Consider the following 20,181-nt stretch of genomic DNA (forward strand, 5'->3'; position numbering starts at 1 on the left):
TTTTCATATACCCACTGCCACTGTCATGAAGATTGTGACAAGTATATTATACACTGAGACCACATATTTATCAGTTATTGATCCATTGTCTGAAAGACATTCCCAATAGTCAGATAATATCATATAAATTTCTAAGCTTTATTAAAGACAAAAAAGAAAAGTGCAAAAATCACACTTGTTTAAAGTGCATATACATAATGACAAAAATCAGTTTCTTGCACATAGTTTTGAAAATCTGGTCAATGTTTGCCAAAATAGCTTGTGGATAAGTGAACTGTCTGCCTGATGAAGTGGTCATAGGTGCATTAAGGCCTGCAATAATATGCTGTTTAGGGATCCAGCATATGTTTCTGTGGGAAGGCCAGTGAAATGACCGTGCAGGAACTTGTGGATGCAAAAAATTAAACAGGATGTCGCATTCTTCCATTGAAATTTCACATACATGACCAATCCACCAAGAATTGTCATATATGCAAGTTAAGTATTGTCCCGGTTGAAAGCTGGATGCTTGAAAGGTAGGGACATGTTCAGGATCAGTATCAGACTGTAAGACATTAGCAATGAATGAGCAGGTGTCACTTGAAATTTTGCTAATACAGAATCTAGCAGTGTCTATGGACTTAAATTGGTGATTTTCTCTTGGTTCCAGCCACTGTGTGGTCCATACTAAACCTTTGCTCCTGAGCAGGTCTTATTGTTTCAATATCTTCCTTAGCAATGAAGAAAAATTTGATTCCCAAGACAGATTTATCGCAGAATTCAAATAGATCCCTTGGTGTCAAAATTTGGTTATTGAGAGGGTGTTGTAAGCTGGCATGGCCAGCTAAACGCTTGGCTGTTCCCCCAATCCCATCACATGAAGATTTGCCATGGCTGGTGCCAAAAAAGTTCCACTCAGCAGTAATTTGAAAGTCAGTGTTATGGCTGCAGAGGTTAATGAAATTCATGAAATTTTTATATTGCACAGCAAACCATCACTAAAGTAGTGAATATGGCTTAAGACAGGAAAGACTTCCTTCAGATGCAGAATAAGCTTCCTCAAAAATGCATGAACAGCAATAGTATCGTGACGCAAGTAGTCACTGATCATGCATATGCATAGGCTTTGGATATCAGGATTGCAGAAGTAGACAACGAAGGGGTGTAATGTCGCTTGGCTATTTTCCCAGTGAAATCCCTGACTGCATCCTGAACGATGAAGGCATAATTTTCAGCAAAGTTTATCAAAACAATAGCATGCCCCTCCTTTATGTTTGCTTTCAGTTCCTTCAGATAAGCACTTTGGTACTTGGAAATAAAATGGTGGCTGGTCAAATTAGAAATTTTTCCAATTAATTCGGAAGTGAAGTCCTCTATGGATAACTGTCGAGTTTCTAGTGTATCCCGATCAGTGCAAATCCATTGCTTCAATTCAATGATATCATCTGGATCATGTTCACCAAAGAACTCAGTAAAATATTCCTCCAAAGGGATCTGCCCAGGACATATTTCATACCGCTGCAACATGCAGTTTTTTGAGTTCATATCACAGACAGTTTTATTCAGAAAACCTTGTAGTCATCTGGAACTGCAATTGCTGAAAGAATAAGTTTCAAATTCTGTTGGATTGTGCAGACACAGATTGAATGATGAACTGACTGACAGACCACTTTGGCCGAAGCTCACAGAACTTTGAGAACCCAATTTCAGGCCCATGCTGACTGCAATAGGTGGTGTACAGTTCCCTTCAGATTGCATAATAGCAATCTTTTCTGCTTTTGCACTTTTTCACCACTGATCCGAACAGAGACAATCTTTTTTTGCCTGGGCATATTCTACAGATTTCATCATCTTCATAAAAATCCAGGACTTTCTGTGTAATCTGCTGAGCAAGCACTTTTCCTCTCTTTGTTGCTGGAACAGCAAGAATGCCACCCTGCTGTTTCAGCTTCCTGGCCTTTTTAATTATTCTTGTTGAAATGCCAAATTCCAATGCAGTTTTCTCAATAGTCCAGCTGTGTGGATCAAGAGTGAAAATTTGTATTTTCTCCCTAGATAGTTCCAACTTCTGCTTCAGTTCAGTCAATAGAAGGTCATTGTCAGAATACCTTTTACATTGGCCACTTTCTGGTTCTGCTTTGATATCAGCTAGAATTAAATCACCAATAACTGTAATTTGGTCTGCAATTGCATTATAAGCTTCAGAGAGTTTGCGTTTAGCATAACTTAAGGAATTTTGCTTGCTAATCCGTTGAATCTTTAGAGGAGAGATTCCTAGTGGTGAAAAGCTGGTATTGAGGTTTTCAGATGCATTGGTAGGGCCATCACTGTCAGAATCAGACTTAGGGCTACTTAGATCTTGCAGTTTGACACGCAAGTCTTGCCTGCATCTTGGGCAAAGCTTTAGGCCTGGTTTAACCTCGTACTTTGTGATAGCTTTTAAATGATCAGCTGCAGGAAGATCAAAAGGATTGATGAACCCAGACCTGACACTTTTGTTCTGCACTTCGTAGGAGCGTTCACAGATTGTTTGGCTGTTCACTGCCGATTCCAGTTGTTATCCATCAGGTTTCCTGCATATGATACCCATTAGGAAACCCTGAGGAAAGAGTGTTTCTTTGAAACATGGACTGTGTCTGGTCCGGGTTCATCAATCCTTTTAGATACAAACTGTTATATGATTATATTCATTATTTATTTTTTATGATTGTTTATTTAAGACTATTTTTAATGATCGTTCCATTAAAGCCTTGGCATCTTGTACATCACCACTGCAGTTTTTGCCTTTGTTCTTCTACATGATATTTCACTGCAGTTCCGTTGGATTTTTTGTTTCTTGTTGCCTTTTGTGTGCTACATAAGAACATAAGAATAGCCTTACTGGGTCAGACCAATGGTCCATCAAGCCCAGTAGCCTGTTATCACGGTGGCCAATCCAGGTCACTAGTACCTGGCCAAAACCCGAGTAGCAACATTCCATACTACTGATCCAGGGCAAGCAGTGGCTTCCCCCATGTCTTTCTCAATGACTATGGACTTTTCCTCCAGGAACTTGTCCAAACCTTTCTTAATACCAGCTACGCTATCCGCTCTTACCACAACCTCTGGCAATGTGTTCCAAAGCTTAACTATTCTCTGAGTGAAAAAAAATTTCCTCCTATTTGTTTTAAAAGTATTTCCCTGTAACTTCATTGAGTGTCCCCTAATCTTTGTTATTTTTGACAGAGTGAAACATCAATCCACTTGTATCTGTTCTACTCCACTCAGGTTTTGTAGACTTCAATCATATCTCCCCTCAGCCGTCTCTTTTCCAAGCTGAAGAGAACCTAACCATTTTAGTCTTTCCTCATATGAGAGGAATCCCATCCCCTTTATCATCTTGGTCTCTCTTCTTTGAACCTTTTCTAGCGCCACTATATCTTTCTTGAAATAAGGAGACCAGAATTGAATGCAATACTCCAGATGAGGTTGCACCATGGAGCGATACAGGGGCATTATAACATTCTTAGTCTTTTTAACCATCCCTTTTTTAATAATTCCTAGCATCCTGTTTGCTTTTTTTGGCTGCTAAATGTAATTTACTTAGGATTTCAGCAAAGCCTTTTACACAGTTCCTCAACAAAGTCTCTTAAATAAACTCCATGGGCTGAAGTTAGGGCCCAAGTGGTGAACTAGATTAGAAACCGGGCGATGGACAGATGCCAGAGGGGAGTGGTTAATGGAATTTGCTCAGAGGAGGGTCAGGTGAGTAGTGTAGTGCCTCAAGGATCGGTACTGGGATTCTGTTCAATATGTTTCTGGGCAACATTACTGAAGGGTTAGAAAGTAAGGTTAGCCTTTTTGCAGATAATACCAACATTTGTAACAGAGTGAACATCCCGGAGGGAGTGGAAAACATGAAAAAGGATCTGCAGAAGTTGCAAGAATGGTCTAGCATCTGGCAACTAAAATTCAATGCGAAGAACTGCAGAGTGATGAATTTGGGGGGTAAAAATCCAAGGGAACCTTATTTGCTAAGAGGTGAGAGGCTGATAAGAACAGTTGAAGAGAGAGTCTTTGGGGTGATTGTGTTTGAGGATCTAAAGGCATCTAAACAGTGTGATAAGGTGGTAGCTGTAGCCAGAAGGATGCTAGGCTGTATAGAAAGCAGAATAACCAGTAGAAGAACTGAGGTGTTGATGCCCCTATATAGGTCATTGGTGGGGCACACTTAGAGTATTCTGTTCAGTTTTGGAGGCCATATCTGGTGAAGGATATAAAAAGATTTGCAGTGGTCCAGAGAAAGGCGACGAAAATGGTAAGGGATTTGAACAAAAAGAAGTATGAGAAGAGACCGAAAGACCTAAATATGTATACTCTGGAGGAGAAGAGGGACAGGGGAGATATGATACAGACATTTAAATATTTGAAAGGTATTAATATAGAACCAAATCTTTTCCAAAGAAGATAAAATGGTATAACTAGAGGTCGACATTGTATATCTGGATTTTCAGAAAGTGTTTGACAAGGTTCCACATGAACGGCTACTTCGGAAAATTGCAAGCCAAGGAATCAAGGGTGAAATACTCATGTGGATTAAAAACTGGCTGGAGCATAGGAAACAGAGAGTGGGAGATAAATGAACAATATTCGGACTGGAAGAGCGTCACCAGTGGGGTGCCGCAGGGCTCGGTGCTTGGACCCGTGCTTTTCAACATCTTTATAAACGATCTGGACATTGGTACGACGAGTGAGGTGATTAAATTTGCAGACGATATGAAGTTATTCAGAGTAGTGAAGACACAGGGGGATTGCGAAGATCTGCAACGTGACATAATCAGGCTCGAGGAATGGGCATCAACATGGCAGATGAGGTTCAACGTGGATAAGTGTAAAGTGATGCATGTAGGTAACAAAAATCTCAAGCACAAATACAGGATGTCCGGGTGGTACTTGGAGAGACCTCCCAAGAAAGAGACTTGTGAGTTTTGATCAACAAGTCGATAAAGCCGCTGTACCGGGTCATGGTGCGCCCTTACCTGGAGTACTGCGTCCAGCACTGGTCGCTGTACATGACGAAGGACATGGTACTACTCGAAAGGGTCCAGAGAAGAGCGACTAAGATGGTTAAGGGACTGGAGGAGTTGCCGTACAGCAAAAGATTAAAGAAACTGGGCCTCTTCTCCCTCGAGCAGAGGAGATTGAGAGGGGACATGATCGAAACATTCAAGGTACTGAAGGGAATAGACTTAGTAGATAAGGGCAGATTGTTCACCCTCTCCAAGGTAGGGAGAACAAGAGGGCACTCTCTAAAATTGAAAGGGGATAGACTCCGTACGAACATAAGAAGTTCTGAACAACCAGAGAATGGTAGAAAACTAACGCTCTTTCGGAATCTGTCATAGGGGAAAACACCCTCCAGGGATTCAAGACAAAGTTAGACAAGTTCCTGCTGAACCAGAATATACACAGATATGGCTAGTCTCAGTTAGGGCGCTGGTCTTTGACCAAAGAGCTGCCGCGTGAGCGGACTGCTAGGCACGATGGACCACAGGTCTGACCCAGCAGTGGCAATTCTTATGTTCTTATGCATAATTTGAGGCTGCAGAGAAAAAGACTTAGGAGCAATGTTAGGAAATAATTCTTCATGGAGAGGGTGGGAGAAGCCTAGAATGCCTTCCCAAGGGAAGTGGTGGAGAGGAAAACAATGACAGAATTCAAAAAAGCATGGGATAAACATAGAGGCTCTCTAATTAGAAAACGAAGAATGTAAATTAAAGAGCTAAGGCCAGAACTGGACAGACTTGCACAGTCTGTGTCCCATATGTGATGATTTGTTGTAGGATTCAGCTGGGGAGGGCATCAATGGGACCTCCACTAACTTGGAACATGAGGATGTTACAGGAAACAACAGCCTAAATTGATAAATATGAAGATTGTAGTGGTTGGACCAAGGCACTTAATCTTGCCGCAAAATACAAAAGCTACACATTCAAAAATGAATGATATATGGAACAAGTGAATGACAAGCCCGAACCAATGAAGAATAAAAATAAAAGCACTACCCAAATTAGTAAGTATGCAGATTGTATTGTCAACAGCAAAGCCTCAACCATATTGAAATGAAAAATGAAAGTACTGTGTAGTGATCAATATTTGAGGAAACAAAAGGGTACTACCATTTAATGGTGGAATTTGCATCTCCCCCCCCCCCCCCCCCACAGATTGTATAATGCAACATAACCTAAAAGTCAAAAAATGAAGTACAACCGAATAGTGAAGCCATTGTTGGAACCAAACATGAATAATGAATAAATATACTGAAAGTGAAACTCACTGAAACGAAAGTTATAGCATGCCAATTTCTGTGAAACAGTGTTGAAAAATGGCAAACAGGCAAGAAGAAGAAATATAAGGACATGCACATAGGATGCAGATACTGTAGATGAAATAATATGAAACATCTGTCTAGACATCACCAGCATTGGCATGGCAGCCCAGTACAGGGCCTTGAGCATCTGTGCATGCTCAAAGTCGGCTAGCTGGCTTCCATTCTCTCCAAAACTGGAAGTTTGGTGAGGGCAGGAGTTGGTCAGTCCTTAGCATGTTCAAATAAGGTCATACAATGCAGGTCCCAGAGCCACTACCCTGTAGCTACTTCAATGCCAGTTCCTGTAGCTTTTTTTTTTTTTTTTAAATCCCTGAGCCAGCCAGCATGAAGGCCTCAGCCCAGTGAAGCCCCACTGCAGTTGCTTGCCTGCTCCACTCCTGTCAATAGGTAAGCCCTCTTTTATTTAGGGGGAGGGTTACTACAGGGGAAGAGAGGGCAGATGTAGATGAAAGGGTGAGAAGAGTGTAGGGAAAGAGAGAGTAGATATCGGATGAATTGGAAGGAGAAGAGTGCTGAAAAGGAGAGGGCAAATGTTTTTAGAGGACAGAGAAAGAGAGTAGAAGCTGTTGCATGTTGAATGTATTAATGACTTTTTTTTTGAGGATGGAATAAAGAAGAGAGATGTTGGACTGGGGGGGGGGCAGGATGTCTTTTAATTGTGATTGTACAGCCCTAGTTAAATGTTTTAATGTACCAATGGTTTCTTAGTATTTGACATTTTGTGAGCACTTAAACTTACACATAAATTTGAGTACTTAGGTAATACAATTGCTTCATATATAACCAAAATGATACAGATTATGCCAGTATATATATCTTAGGTGTCTTATATAATCATTTTATTTTTACATTGTTCAGGTTTGTCTATGAATTTAACATATGAAAGACATTTGTTATTTAGGGATGAAGTGCAAATTGTCAAGCTACTAATCATGAGTTTGGTTCATTAAATAACAAGGCTCATTTAGACAGCATCGCACATTCAAGCCACCTATACGAATAAAACAGGCAGCTCAGCATTTATTGTACACTGCTGGGCAGTGCAGCTTTGTAAATGGACCTATTAATCTAATCCTGATTGACAGTTGAGGTTTACTGAAGTATAAAGTAACTCAAAATAGGTAGAAATTAGTTTAGAAGTTCCTACCTCATACTCAGAAAGAATTTATGACAGAATCCTTGCATTAAAAAATGTATTTCTTAATATAAATAAAGTATCATTGGATGTTAACTTACCATAACAGCAGAGAGGGCAGAAATGGATCCCAAGCAAGTAAGTCCCGTAGTGTAACTGGGATCAATCATATAAGGAACCATTCCACCTATACTGGCAGTCAGTAGGCCTGCATTCAGATAATGCCTGCCTGGCAATAGGAGAGGTGCAGAATTCAGAATACCTGCAATTCAACAGAGTATGAATTACCAGTCATAAACATAGTTCAGTTGTTCAAGGGGCAACCACATAATTTTTTTTTGTTAAACACCATTTGCAAAAATGTACAAGTGGATTCACCATATAACTGTTGGAAAATTGCAAACATTACCTTAATGTTTTAATCAAAACTAAGCAATCTTAAAGTTAAGCAAAAGTAAATAAACACTCAATCATGTGTTCCTTACAATGCAGACATTTCAGGGTTTTTTTAGTTTTTTTTTAATTTCTTTATTCAGTTTTGCATATTACAACAAGTGTATCAGAAAAATTCATATAATCTTATAAATACACACTTGATTTTCTTCATGAACACTTTAAGTACAATATATCATACTTATATTCATATTTTATAATGATTTAAATATTATGTAATACATTTAATAAATATGACAAATGTAACTAAAATAGAAAACCCCCCAATCCCTCCCTCCCTATTTCAGAAAATCTAACCTAATACATCAAAATGTATTAATTAATTCATACATATTATGAGATAAATAAAATAATACCCACATAAGGTTTTTTCAAGGCTTATCATCCCTTAGCAAGCTTTACACCGACATATATGACCACCAAGCTTGCTAAGGGATGATAAGCCTTGAAAAAACCTTCTGTGGGTGAAACATGTTGGCTCCTATTTCCCTCAAAAGAAGACCACAATTAAAAGCTAAGTACCCTTGAAATATGCTAGAAGGGTTGTTAAATAAAAATTTAAAAATAAAGTGTGAGTAAAAATTGATAACGGCTCCAGTGAGGAGATAGTACATAAAGCCTATGGCTGTGAAAGCTTTTGAGCCCAGGTAGTACTTCTGAGGAGCTAGGGATTATACATTAGAGGTGAGGAGTTTGAGGTACATATTGAGCTTGATATATATCTTGGTGAGAGTTCTCTATTTTAGTGGTCAGTTTTCTTTGATTCTAAAACAGCCAAAAATTTTGGTAGTGAGAGCACCATCCGTGGTTGTTGGTCGATCCCATGAAAATCCTTAACTAGCTTTCCAATAAAACTTTGAGGCACATTTCATGCTTGTAAATATTTTTCTAATGGGATAAATTTCCTCTTTGATTCCTAAAATTGTGGATAAAAGTTAACATTTCTTTTCTTTCTATTCTTAATACTTGTGATGTTTTGTGTTTTTCTACCATTCTTAAACACTTATGGAATATGATTAAAGCAGAATGAATACAAATTTTAAAAAATAATACAGTAAACTTGGAATCTAATCTGGTTTTGCTTTCTGTTTAGTCCATTTTGGTTTTTGTTTTGTTTTGTTGGTTTTTTTAGTTTGTTTTCTTTAACTTCATTTACTCCAGTATGCTGCCAGAGAACTGGTTAAATATTTTTCGTACAAGTTGATGATTTGATGAAGTTTATGGAAAAGGAACAATTTAATGTAGATTGTGAGCCAACTAAAAAGTACCTAAATGTAATATGTAAACCACTTTGGTCGTACCACAGAAAGGCAGTATATCAAGAATGTAATAATATTTTATAGCACATGGTAAAACAGTCATGTTTTATTTTAGTTCTATCAGGTTAATAAAAATTTTGTCTTCCAATATATTTGTTTAGTTCAATTGTTAAAAAGAAAGTTGCTGATTCAGTCCCTTCTTTTCTCCTGGTTTTATTCTGTTGCGTCTTGGTTGTGGTTTATTGTCTCTTTATTGCCTTTCCTTTACAGTATGTAATGAGTTTGCGTGGTATACCTTTGAGAAAGTATGCCAAACAAGCTTCAGCCAAACATTTCCAAAATTAATAAGGGAAACTGATCAATTGAACTTTGTCCTGCATTTTAATTTCTGGCTGTAAAAGGATATCCGATTGACTGGGCTGTTAGACAAGGATGTGTTTTTTTATAGTTCCTACACACACAAAAAAAAGAAACACGGTAGACTTGGTCCTACTTAATGGTCTAGCTAGCACCAATATTTAGGGCCCCTTTTAGAAAGCTGCTGTAGCGATTCATTGAATGCAAATGCACCGAAGATCATAGGAATTGAATGTTGAAAAACAATCCAACGTAGAATAATATTTTCATAACAATTAGTACTCACCCTGCAACTTCCCATAAGCGACAAGAGAACCACTAAAAGTTACACCACCAATGTAAGTACCCAGGTATGCAACAATCTTGGTGAGATTTGCTGCTGGGTCAGTGGCAAAATGAGGGTACTCAATCATATACTCTGCTACACAGGTGAACACAGCAGCCAGGCCTACCAAACTGTGGAAAGCAGCAACCAGCTGAGGTAAGTCAGAAATCTGGATGCGTTTGGCTATCGTCAGACCTGTTCAGAAGAAAGATCATCATAAATTAGTATGCGTTATTCTTACTTTTCAAAGTCATCAATGTCAAATCAGCTAACACTAGAATCAAGAAACACAGCTTTATACTTTAATTTGAACCTAAATTAAAACAAAAACCTCAAGAACTGGTCTCATTTGGTGGACCTGGTTCCAATTCCAGGATCAGGTCTTCAGCTCCTCCTACAGCCCAACCCCAATCAGCTAGAACTGAAAATGCTTCAAAGTCAGCATTCTCAGATCCATAGAGGAATTGAGAATTATTATCTTTGCTCAATGGTGACACTTGATGGCACAATTTAAGGCCCATGCTTCAGTGTTACATAAAAAAGCCCCACACATTTGTTCTGGCTAAGAAGAGTTGTTGCCAGTGTTCCCTCTGTTGCGGTGCCAAGTCTTCCAACTTCCTGCTAATGGATATTGCATTTTTAAGCAGGTTCCCTGAAGTCCTGCAGAGCTTGCCTGTCCCTGGCTAGGGGGGGGGGGATTGTTTAGTATGTTCTTTATTACCTGATGTAACGTTGATTGTGTGCAATGATTTTTATACTAAATAAAGAATTTCACCAAAAAAAATGTGATACTGAAATAGCACTCCCCACTGGCAAAAATGTAGGTGGACTCCCAAACAACTTAGAAAAAACATTGATTACTGTAAAGTCGGGACTAAAGTGTGTATAGAAAAAACAAAGGATGGGGAATATATATATTTATTTATTTATTTATCTGAGAGCACCTGGAAAGCTGCAAATGAAAGCTCAAGGCACTGGATTTGAAACATAATTCCAAGTAATTTGAAAGGAAAGAAGGGATAGAGAGACTCCCTTTCCAAGCTCCCAAAATAAAATACAATAACTGCACAGCTCATGGATTCCAGATTCAAAATTCTGTAGTCAAGTTATCAGCACAATAATGGATATGGTCAGCTGCATTACAAATATATATTGGATTACTTGAGCTTTAGAATATTTGTTCTTCTCAGATAGTACCTCATAATGACTTTTTATTAATAGAACAGTAAATGCATATCATGTTTTATATCATTTCACTGGTACATAAATTCAAATCTCCTCTTATATGGATTTTCATTCTATCATCATGTTTTCCTGTCTAGTTATACCCATTGTGAACCAGATATGTATGTTGTAAGATCATGCTATACAAATCTCCCCCCTCAAGTGAAATCTGGAGTTTTACATGACATATGTTTGCTGTCACATATGAACAAGATATTCCATCCTGATTCAAAGTTGTATGAACAATTTTTGAGTAACTAAAATGATTTGCAAAAACTGCCCAGAGCCTGCTTTTTCTGTATTTGAAGTACTCAATATGAATTCTCAAAAACCATGTTGGCCAAAAGCCCCATCAACTGTATTCCTCAAACATATTTTTCTTCCCAATGAATATTTCTTCCTGATCAGCGCTCCCCCCACAAAAAAAAAATTCAACTTGCAGATTCCTTGTAGCTTCTCATTTTTAAAAATGCAGTCACTATTCTGACAATATTGTCTATTGTACATATGGATATTTAAATAGAAATTTGTCCTAAATTATTTAAAATGATTACATTACATTAGGGACTTCTATTCCGCCTATACCTTGCAGTTCAAGGCGGATTACAAAAGAGCTAACTGGATATTTCCAGTGAAGTTACAACAGTATTGGTTGGGGGTTTTTTTGGTTACAAGGGAGGAGAGGTAGCTGGATTAATTCCGGAAGAACTTGCAAATTGGATATTAAATTGACTGTACGTTACTGTGTGATATAACAAATAGATTACAGTTAGAGTACAAATAAGATTACATTACATTTCAGGGATCTGAATACTTGGTTGGTGTTTTGGGGAGGAAGAGATTATTTAAGTGGAGGTTTTGGGGGAGAATTTATCTAGGAGGAGGGGTTTCTTTGGTTTAATCTTATATTAACAGACTTCAAGAATTCTATAGTATTTTTTTCTGAATATTGTGCCAGTGTATCTAGGTAGCAGAAGTGAAGCATGGTGTATTCTTGAGATAGTTGAAATGCAATAGATAAGAAAGGATATAAAGAAACCATAGTACTCCACTGAACTGTGTTAAATGAACCACAAAAAATGAAATTTTGGAAATTGAGAATTCTGTGATATACTTCAACCAGACTCAGTTGCACTGAGTAGTAAAACAGCTTTAATAGTTGGTTCAAATACCTTAGAAAGCATCTCATAGAAAGGGAGGAGATATTTTCTTAATAACTAGATATATGGCCTTGAAATAAACTTCATACCAAGTTAGAAGAACCTAGCCTGCTTAGACAGAATTTAGACTGGTAACAGTTTTCCATCTGCTAGTTGTACTACACATTTGAGTAGACCATACAGGACAAGGGGTGGGCAACAGTTAAAAATGTTAATTGCACAATTAATTGCATTTAATTACAGCATGCGAAGGTGAAATGGGAAGTTGTGTTGGGGAGGGGCAGGACATAGTGGGAAGAAGGCTTTTGGAGTTAGTCGCAGACAGCATGTGGGAATTGCTGCCTCTGCCGGTGATCCTATGAAGAGCCAGGCCTGTTAAGGAAAACATGGAGAGATAGAAAAGATGCCGGACTGTGGGATATGCAAAGGGAAAGAAAGCAATGCTGGAAAACAGAGGAGAGTTAAAAATTTTGATGAGAATTTTACAAATTTTTTAATCATAGTTAAAATTTTAACTAATTATTACTTGAGGAAATAGTGAATTAAGTGCCCATCCCTATAAAAGATCCCTATAATGCCCATTCCTATAAAATATATGTATACTGAGCTCTGCTACATCCAATTAATTTGGGGTATTTCATATGCATACTGAATTGACAAGAAGGCAGAAAAGGTTTAAGACAGCGGTAGAAATCTGAGGAAGCCTTATGTACTCGGAGGTGAGAGGCTGACATGCACAGACAGGGAGAGGGATCTTAGGGTGATAGCGACTGATGATCTGAAGGTGGCAAAACAGTGTGGCAAGGCAGTGGCTTTAGCCAGAGGATGCTAGGCTGTATAGAAAGGAGTAACTAGAAGAAGGGAAGTGTTGATGTCCCTGTACAGGTCATTGGTAAGGACACACTTGGAGAATTGTGTTCAGTTTTGGAGGCCGTATCTGGCAAAGGATATAAGACGACTTGAAGCATTCCAGAGGAAGGCAATGAAAATGATAGGGGGTTTGAGCAAAAAGACATATGAGAAGAGGATGAAAGATCTGAATATGTACAGTATACTCTGGAGGAGAGGAGGGACCGGGGAGATTTGATACAGACATTTAAATACTTGAAAAGTATTAATATAGAACCAAATCTTTTCCATTGAAGGGAAAAAAAGTAAAATTAGAGGGCATAAATTGAGGTTGTGAGGTGGTAGACTTAGGAGTAATATCAGGAAATTCTTTTTCATGGAGAGGGTGGTGAATGCCCTCCTGAGAGAAGCGATGGAGAGGAAAATGGTGATGGAATTCAAAAAAAGCATGGAACAAACAGAAAATCTCATAGAAAATGAATGGTATAAATTGAAGCACTAAGGCCAGTACTGGACAGACTTGAATGGTCTGTGCCCTGTATAGGGCGATTCGGTTTAGGGTATTGATGGGAACTCCGGTAACTTGGAACATTAGGATGTTTTTGTGGGCAGACTTTATGATCTGTATCCCAGAAATGATGAGATGGTTGGATAGGCTGGAGTGAGCTTCGAAGGCAACTCCAGTAGTTGGATCTTAAGGATGGTACCAAGTCGACTTTACAGTTTATGGCCCAGAAATATCAAAGAAAAAAAGACAATTTAATCACAAATCTATAATGTGTGTAACTAATAGTCAAACTGAATGTACCGTTTATCTGCTGTCATTTACTAAGTTCTCAAACTTTTTTTGTTCACGACACTGTAAAACATATTAAAACTTTTTCTGGCATACTTTGTGCACCTATGTTTATGTGTTTTCTTTGTATCCTACATAGGTTTTTTTGGTTATGAGGAATATGAATGTTTAATTAAATAAATGACTTTGGTACTTTAGATAGATTGTGAGCCCACCAGGTCTGATACTGATAATGCTTGAGTGACTGTTTGTTAACTGCTTAGATAATTTTGATAGGTGGTATATAAATACCTAAAATAAATTTAAAAACATAATAATAATACATAAAAGAAAAGCTGAGTTCATTAATTCACAGCGAAACATTCACAGAAAGGGGGGGAAAAAGCAAGGTCAGATTAACACTATATTGGCCCTAAGCAAACATATATTTGTGGGGCTCCCTACCAGGATTACCCCTTCCCCCTCGCCCCAATTTACTTTTTTTCTCAACCTCACTCCCTCTCCCCCAACATTTCACTTCTTTAGAAGTAGCAGGGAAAGCATAAAGCCTTTCTGTGAGCATGGCAGTAATACTTAGTGGGTGAGCATATGCCTAAAGTGGAAAGACTTGAAGGTTAAAGCTGGAGAACTACCAAGTTACCCAGTTCCAGAAGGGAGATTCTGAACTAGTCCAGAATCTCTGCAACCCTATCCTGTTACATTTTGGGACATGAAGCAGATAATCAGTAACTCAGCAACTCATAGGGCGGGATCCAAGAATAGAGCGTGGATTTACAAGAAAGAAGATTAGCAAAGGTAAGGACCTAATCTTTCGTTCTTGTACAATCTCACTCTATTCTTGGACTAGTGGGACATAACAAGGCAGTCCCATAGAGTCAGGGTGGGACCGATGAGCCTGCTGCCAAAATGGAGGAACCAAAAGCTGAATCTTGCTTAGCTGCTACTTCAATCCTATAAAACTTGATCAAAATATGCAAGGAGGACCAGGTAGCAGCCCTGCAAATCTCCTCCAGAGATCGCCGATTACTCTGCCCAAGAAGAGAAAATGCCTCTAGTAGAATCAGACAAGATGGCCTGGGTGGAGGCCAGAGCCCAAAGGTTGCTGGCCATTGTGGCCATAGAACCCATTCCGGAGCACGACTTGGGCTGTGACGGATCCTCGATATACTTCCATCGTGGCATCATCCAAAAAGAGCTCTGACAGAGGCCATAAAACTTGAGTTTGCAGCCGTCTAGAAGAACTTCGAGGACCCAGCAATCAGAGGTGATATCCATCCATTCTTCCAGGAAAGCTGAAAGCCATTCCCTGATCTGTAGAGGAGCAGCCAAGGGCCTGGTGTCATAACTGCTTTTTAAGGTTGACATAGGGCGGCTCCCCATAGTCTTCGGATTCTGGGATCCATCAAACCAGTTTGGCTTTTCAACATATTCATAGGTGACCTAACTCAGGGGCTTCAAGGTAAGGTAATGTTATTCGCTGACGACGCCAAACTATGCAATATAGTGAGAGATGGCAATTCACCCGATAGTATGACACAGGACCTACATTTGTTGGAGCTTTGGTCCTCGACCTGGCAGCTGGGCTTCAACGCTAAGAAATGCAAGATCATGCACTCGGCAGCAGAAATCTTTGCAGAACTTACACCTTGAATGGTGAGACCTTAGCTAGAACTTCAACAGAACGAGACTTGGGAGTGATCATCAGCGCAGACATGAAAACTGCTGATCATGTGGAGAAGGCTTCATCTAAGGCAAGACAGTTGTTAGGTTACATCCGCAGGAGTTTTGTCAGCCGGAAGTCTGAAGTCATAATGCCTTTATACAGAACCATGGTGAGGCCTCATTTGGAATACTATGTGCAATTCTGGAGGTCACACTACCGAAAAGATGTGCTGAGAGTAGAGTCGGTGCAATGGATGGCCACCAGGATGGTCTCGGGGCTCAAGGATCTATCGTACGAGGAAAGGCTGAAAAATTTGTGGCTGTACTCACTCGAGGAACCTAGGGAGAGAGGAGACATGATCGAGACGTTTAAGTATATTACCGGCCGTATCGAAATGGAAGAAGAGATTCTCTTTCTCAAAGGACCCTCAGCCACAAGAGGGCATCCACTCAAACTCAGGGGCGGGAAATTTCATGGTGACACCAGGAAATATTTATTCACCGAGAGAGTGGTTGATCCTTGGAACGAGCTCCCGATGCAGGTGATCGAGGCAAACAGCGTGCAAGAATTTAAGAGCAAATGGGATGCCCATGTGGGATCCCTTAGAGGATTAAGCCAAGGGAACCTGTCACCAGGAGTGGGATCCCTAGGATAGTAGACTTGGGGGTGGGTCAGTAGAGTGGGCAGACCTGATGGGCTATGGCCCTTATCTGCCGTCATCTTCTATGTTTCTATGTCCTTTAAAAACCTAACCACATCTACAAAAGAGCCCCAATGGGGGCTTAAGATCAAAACAAGAAAGCCTGGCTATCTGAACTCTCAGAGAGTAGACTGCCAAGCCCCTTTTCCAGGCCCTCCTAGAGAAAGGCAAGTACTAGCAGAATCGACGCAGAGCTTGGGTCTTCATTCTTCCTAGTGCACCAGGCTTGGAAACACCACTAGGCCTTCACATGCACTGCAACGGTTGACTACTTCTTGCTGTGTAAGATGGTAACCACCACACCTTCTGAATAGCCCCTGCACATTAGAGCTGTACACTCAAGGTCCATGCCGTAAGACCAAAGCGGTCCAGATCCTGTAGGTCCTGTGTGAGAAGCTGTGACAGGGAAGTTTCAGACCTCGATCTAGTTGCAAATGAACCAGGTTCGCATACTACGAGTGTTTCAGTCAATCAGATGCCACGAGAAACACCCGACCTCAGTACGCCTCGATTCTTCACAGGAGACAACCTATCAGAAGCCATGGAAGAAAGGCATAGAGTAGGCTATCTTGTGGCCATGGCTGGACCATGGCTCCCAGCCCTTCACTTCCTGCTTCTCTTCATTGGTTGAAGAACCAAGCCACATCCTTGTTGGAAGCAGATGCCACCAGATTGAACCACACTCTCTGGGACAGCGACCATTCCCCGGGATCCAGGCTTTGGTGGCTGAGATAATCCACTTGTATGTTATCCACTCTTGCTATGCTACTGAAAGTGCTAGATGTTGAGTTTCCACCCATCGAAAGGGTATTTGGGCCTCCAGATGTAGGGGTGCACACCTAGTGTCCCTTTGGCGATTGACATAGGCCACTGCTGTGGCATCATCCAAGAACACTTGCACCGCCTTGTACTGGAGCAAATTCTCAAATTTTAGGAGAGCCATCCAAATCGCTTAAAGCCTCAAGCGATTGATTGACCACCATCCTCTGGCAAGGATACCCTGGACTGGATGATCCTCATAAACGCTCCCCAGCCGTAAAGGTTGGCATTTGTCATTAAAATTACCCAAGTGACTATGCGAAGGGAGCCGCTGATGCAGAGGATCCCTTTGCTGATGCCAATGGGAGAGGAGCACTTCTTAAAGTGGGTGAAAATAAGCTCTTGCCTAAGGAACCATAACTATGGATGGGACCATCTACCCCAGGACCTGCAAGTAATGCCAGGCCATTGGAGCATGAGTGTTCAGAAAAGCTCATATGATCTGGATAAGCTTCACATTGCATGTCTCCAGAACAAACACCTTGTTCACTCCTGTGGTGAATGGACTCCCAAGTATTCCAGGTCTTGTTTCAACTCTTCCGAAAGCAGACCACCCAACTGAGTTTCTACAGCAACTGGATGACTTGGCGAACTGCTTGATATCCCTCAGATTGGGCTCTGATGAGTCAATCATCCAGAAATGGATTGACCTGAATACCGAGCCTGCTTAGATGTGCTACTACAACTATCATTGCCTTGGTGAAGGTCCAAGGCATTGTCGCCAGTCCAAAGGGCAAGGCCGCAAAGTAGAAGTGCTGTTGCAAGACGTGGAACCTCAAATATTGTCTGTTCTCCAGAAATATGGGACTATGAAGATAGGCCAGAAATTCCCTTGGTGAGACAGAGGCAATTGCTGAACTGACTGCATCCATTCATAACCGAAGGATTTTGAGGGCCACATTGACTGTTTTGAGATCCAGGATTGGTCTCCAATCCTCAGAGCTTCTTATTGCCATGATGAAGTAGACTGAGTATCTGCTGGCGCCCAAGTCGAACTCTGGAATGGGCTCTATGGCTGCTATGTCCGGTAATCTCTGGACTGTTGCTCTGATTTTTGCTTCTTTTTTCAGTTTCCTCTCACTGGGGAGTCTAGAAAAAGCTCTGGAAGGGGACAATAAAGTTTGAGTTTATAGAAAGTTAAGGACATTTTGCCTGTCAAGGATGAGTGTAATTGTTTTCTTTATATTGTATTTTAGGTTGTACTGAGTGGCCCTTGTTAATGTGGACTTGGCATAAGTCTTAATTTGAATTTTAAGTTGTTTCTTTGAATTGTTTTCCTTTTGCTTTTGATGTAACAAATATTAATAAAAATGTAAATTAAAAAAAGTTTGAGTTTATAACCCTCTCTTAGAACATCCAACACCCAGTGATCTCCACCCACTTCTCTAAAAACACCGAAAGCCTCCCTCTGATGCTTGGATAACTGGCGTCATCATTGCTTTTATGGACAGAAGTAGAATGTGCTTCTGAATATTGCCTGAGGGACATCCAGAATATTGACAATATCTTCTGGAGGCACAAAAAGTAGTGTGCCCTGATCCCTTAGAGGACTGAGGCCTGCTGTCTGGCAAGGACTTAGGTTTACCGTCTTATACACTAGGTCATCCAGACCTTTAACAAACAGTAACTGTCCCTTAAATGGCAGCTTACTCAGTCACCTTGGATGAAGAATCACGAGACCACTGTCTAATCCACAGCATCTGGTGTGCAGAAATAAAGTAAGCCAACAGCTTGCTCACAACTCTGAACAGGTCATACCGAGCATCAGCCATGTAGTCCACTCTAGTGAACAAAAATGTAAGATCCCTATTCATGATAGTGTTAGGATCGTGACGATGCTTGGAATGCCAGGCTCTGTCGACAAAAGATGCTGCCACGGCCGCCTTCAAACCAGAGGCCGCAGAGCTAAAAAGCCGTTTGAGCATTGCCTTCACTGGGGAGAGAAGTAAGCTGAGCAATTTGTGTCAACAAAGAATCCACCTTTGGGGAAATAAAGGACTGAGACATAGCTTTGGCCCCTTGCAGATGTCCTAATAATAATAATAATAATAATAATAATTTATTTCTTATATACCGCTATACCATGAAGTTCGAAGCGGTTTACAATAAAGATACATTTGACAGTACATGGGATAGAAACGGTTTACAATAAAGATACGTTTAGTCAGTACATGGGATGCAAGTGGTTTACATTAAAGATTCATTTTGTCAGTACATGGGATACAAGTGGGTTACAGTAAAGGTATATTTTGTCAGTACATAGGATGCAAGTGGGTTACAATACAAGTGGTTTACTATCAAGGTGCATTTTGTCAGTGTATGGGATACAGGTGGGTTACCATAAAGATACATTTAGTCAGTACATGGGTTACAATAAAGATACGTTTTGTCAGTACATGGGGTGCAGATGGGTTACAATAAAGATACATTATGTCAGTACATGAGATTCAAGGTGGAAAGTATAATTAGTTTCGGGCCTTGGAATTAGGGGGCGAGGTGGAAGGGTCATGACGAGGAAGAGTTGGGTATGGGAATTTAGAATTTGTTAAACAGTCGAGTTTTCAGGGATTTTCTAAAGTCTGCGTATGTAGTGGCCTCAAGTATAGGCTTTCCAAGCCATGTGTTCAGCCTAGCTGCCTGCACCTTCCAGTTAACTATGAGCATTTGCATGATGTCCGGATGGACTGGAAAACAGGAAGACTGTGGATTTGTGTTACTTATAAGGGAGCAACACACTGCTGAGGTTTGAGGAGTATCCAATTTAAACTCGTGGAGGGATTCCGATCATCCCTACCAGCACTGACAGTTTGAACAGTCTCCACACACTGGGGTCCACCCCCAGATTCAGGTCCTGCAGCTCTGTGACTGCAGCAGCAGCATCCACTGTGGAAGTGCCTACCAGAGAAAGTAAAGGCTTAAAACAGCATCGAGATCATCCAAATCGTCCACAAGAGGACTCTCCCCTGACTGTTCATGGCTCTCTTGCTAGGGATCTGCGCTCTTAGGAAAAGAGACCTCCTATGCTAACAGGACTGCAATATTGAACGGATTCAAGGAACCCTTATCAAACATCCTTGTCCCTGACCGCCCGA

General features: G+C 40.4%; 1 protein-coding gene across 3 annotated transcripts in view; it reads right to left on the reverse strand.

Annotated features, from left to right (window-relative positions):
• NNT (nicotinamide nucleotide transhydrogenase) overlaps window positions 1-20,181 on the reverse strand; it is a 265,149-nt gene that overhangs the window by 111,575 nt on the left and 133,393 nt on the right. For all 3 annotated transcript variants that reach the window (XM_033931703.1, XM_033931712.1, XM_033931721.1), the window contains 2 exons: window positions 9,840-10,073; window positions 7,586-7,746 (listed from right to left, as the gene is read on the reverse strand). In XM_033931703.1, coding sequence (XP_033787594.1) covers window positions 7,586-7,746; window positions 9,840-10,073 — 395 coding nt within the window. The remainder of the gene's footprint in view (window positions 1-7,585; window positions 7,747-9,839; window positions 10,074-20,181) is intronic.

Source organism: Geotrypetes seraphini, chromosome 1 (genome assembly GCF_902459505.1).
Source record: "Geotrypetes seraphini chromosome 1, aGeoSer1.1, whole genome shotgun sequence".
NCBI lineage: Eukaryota > Metazoa > Chordata > Amphibia > Gymnophiona > Dermophiidae > Geotrypetes > Geotrypetes seraphini.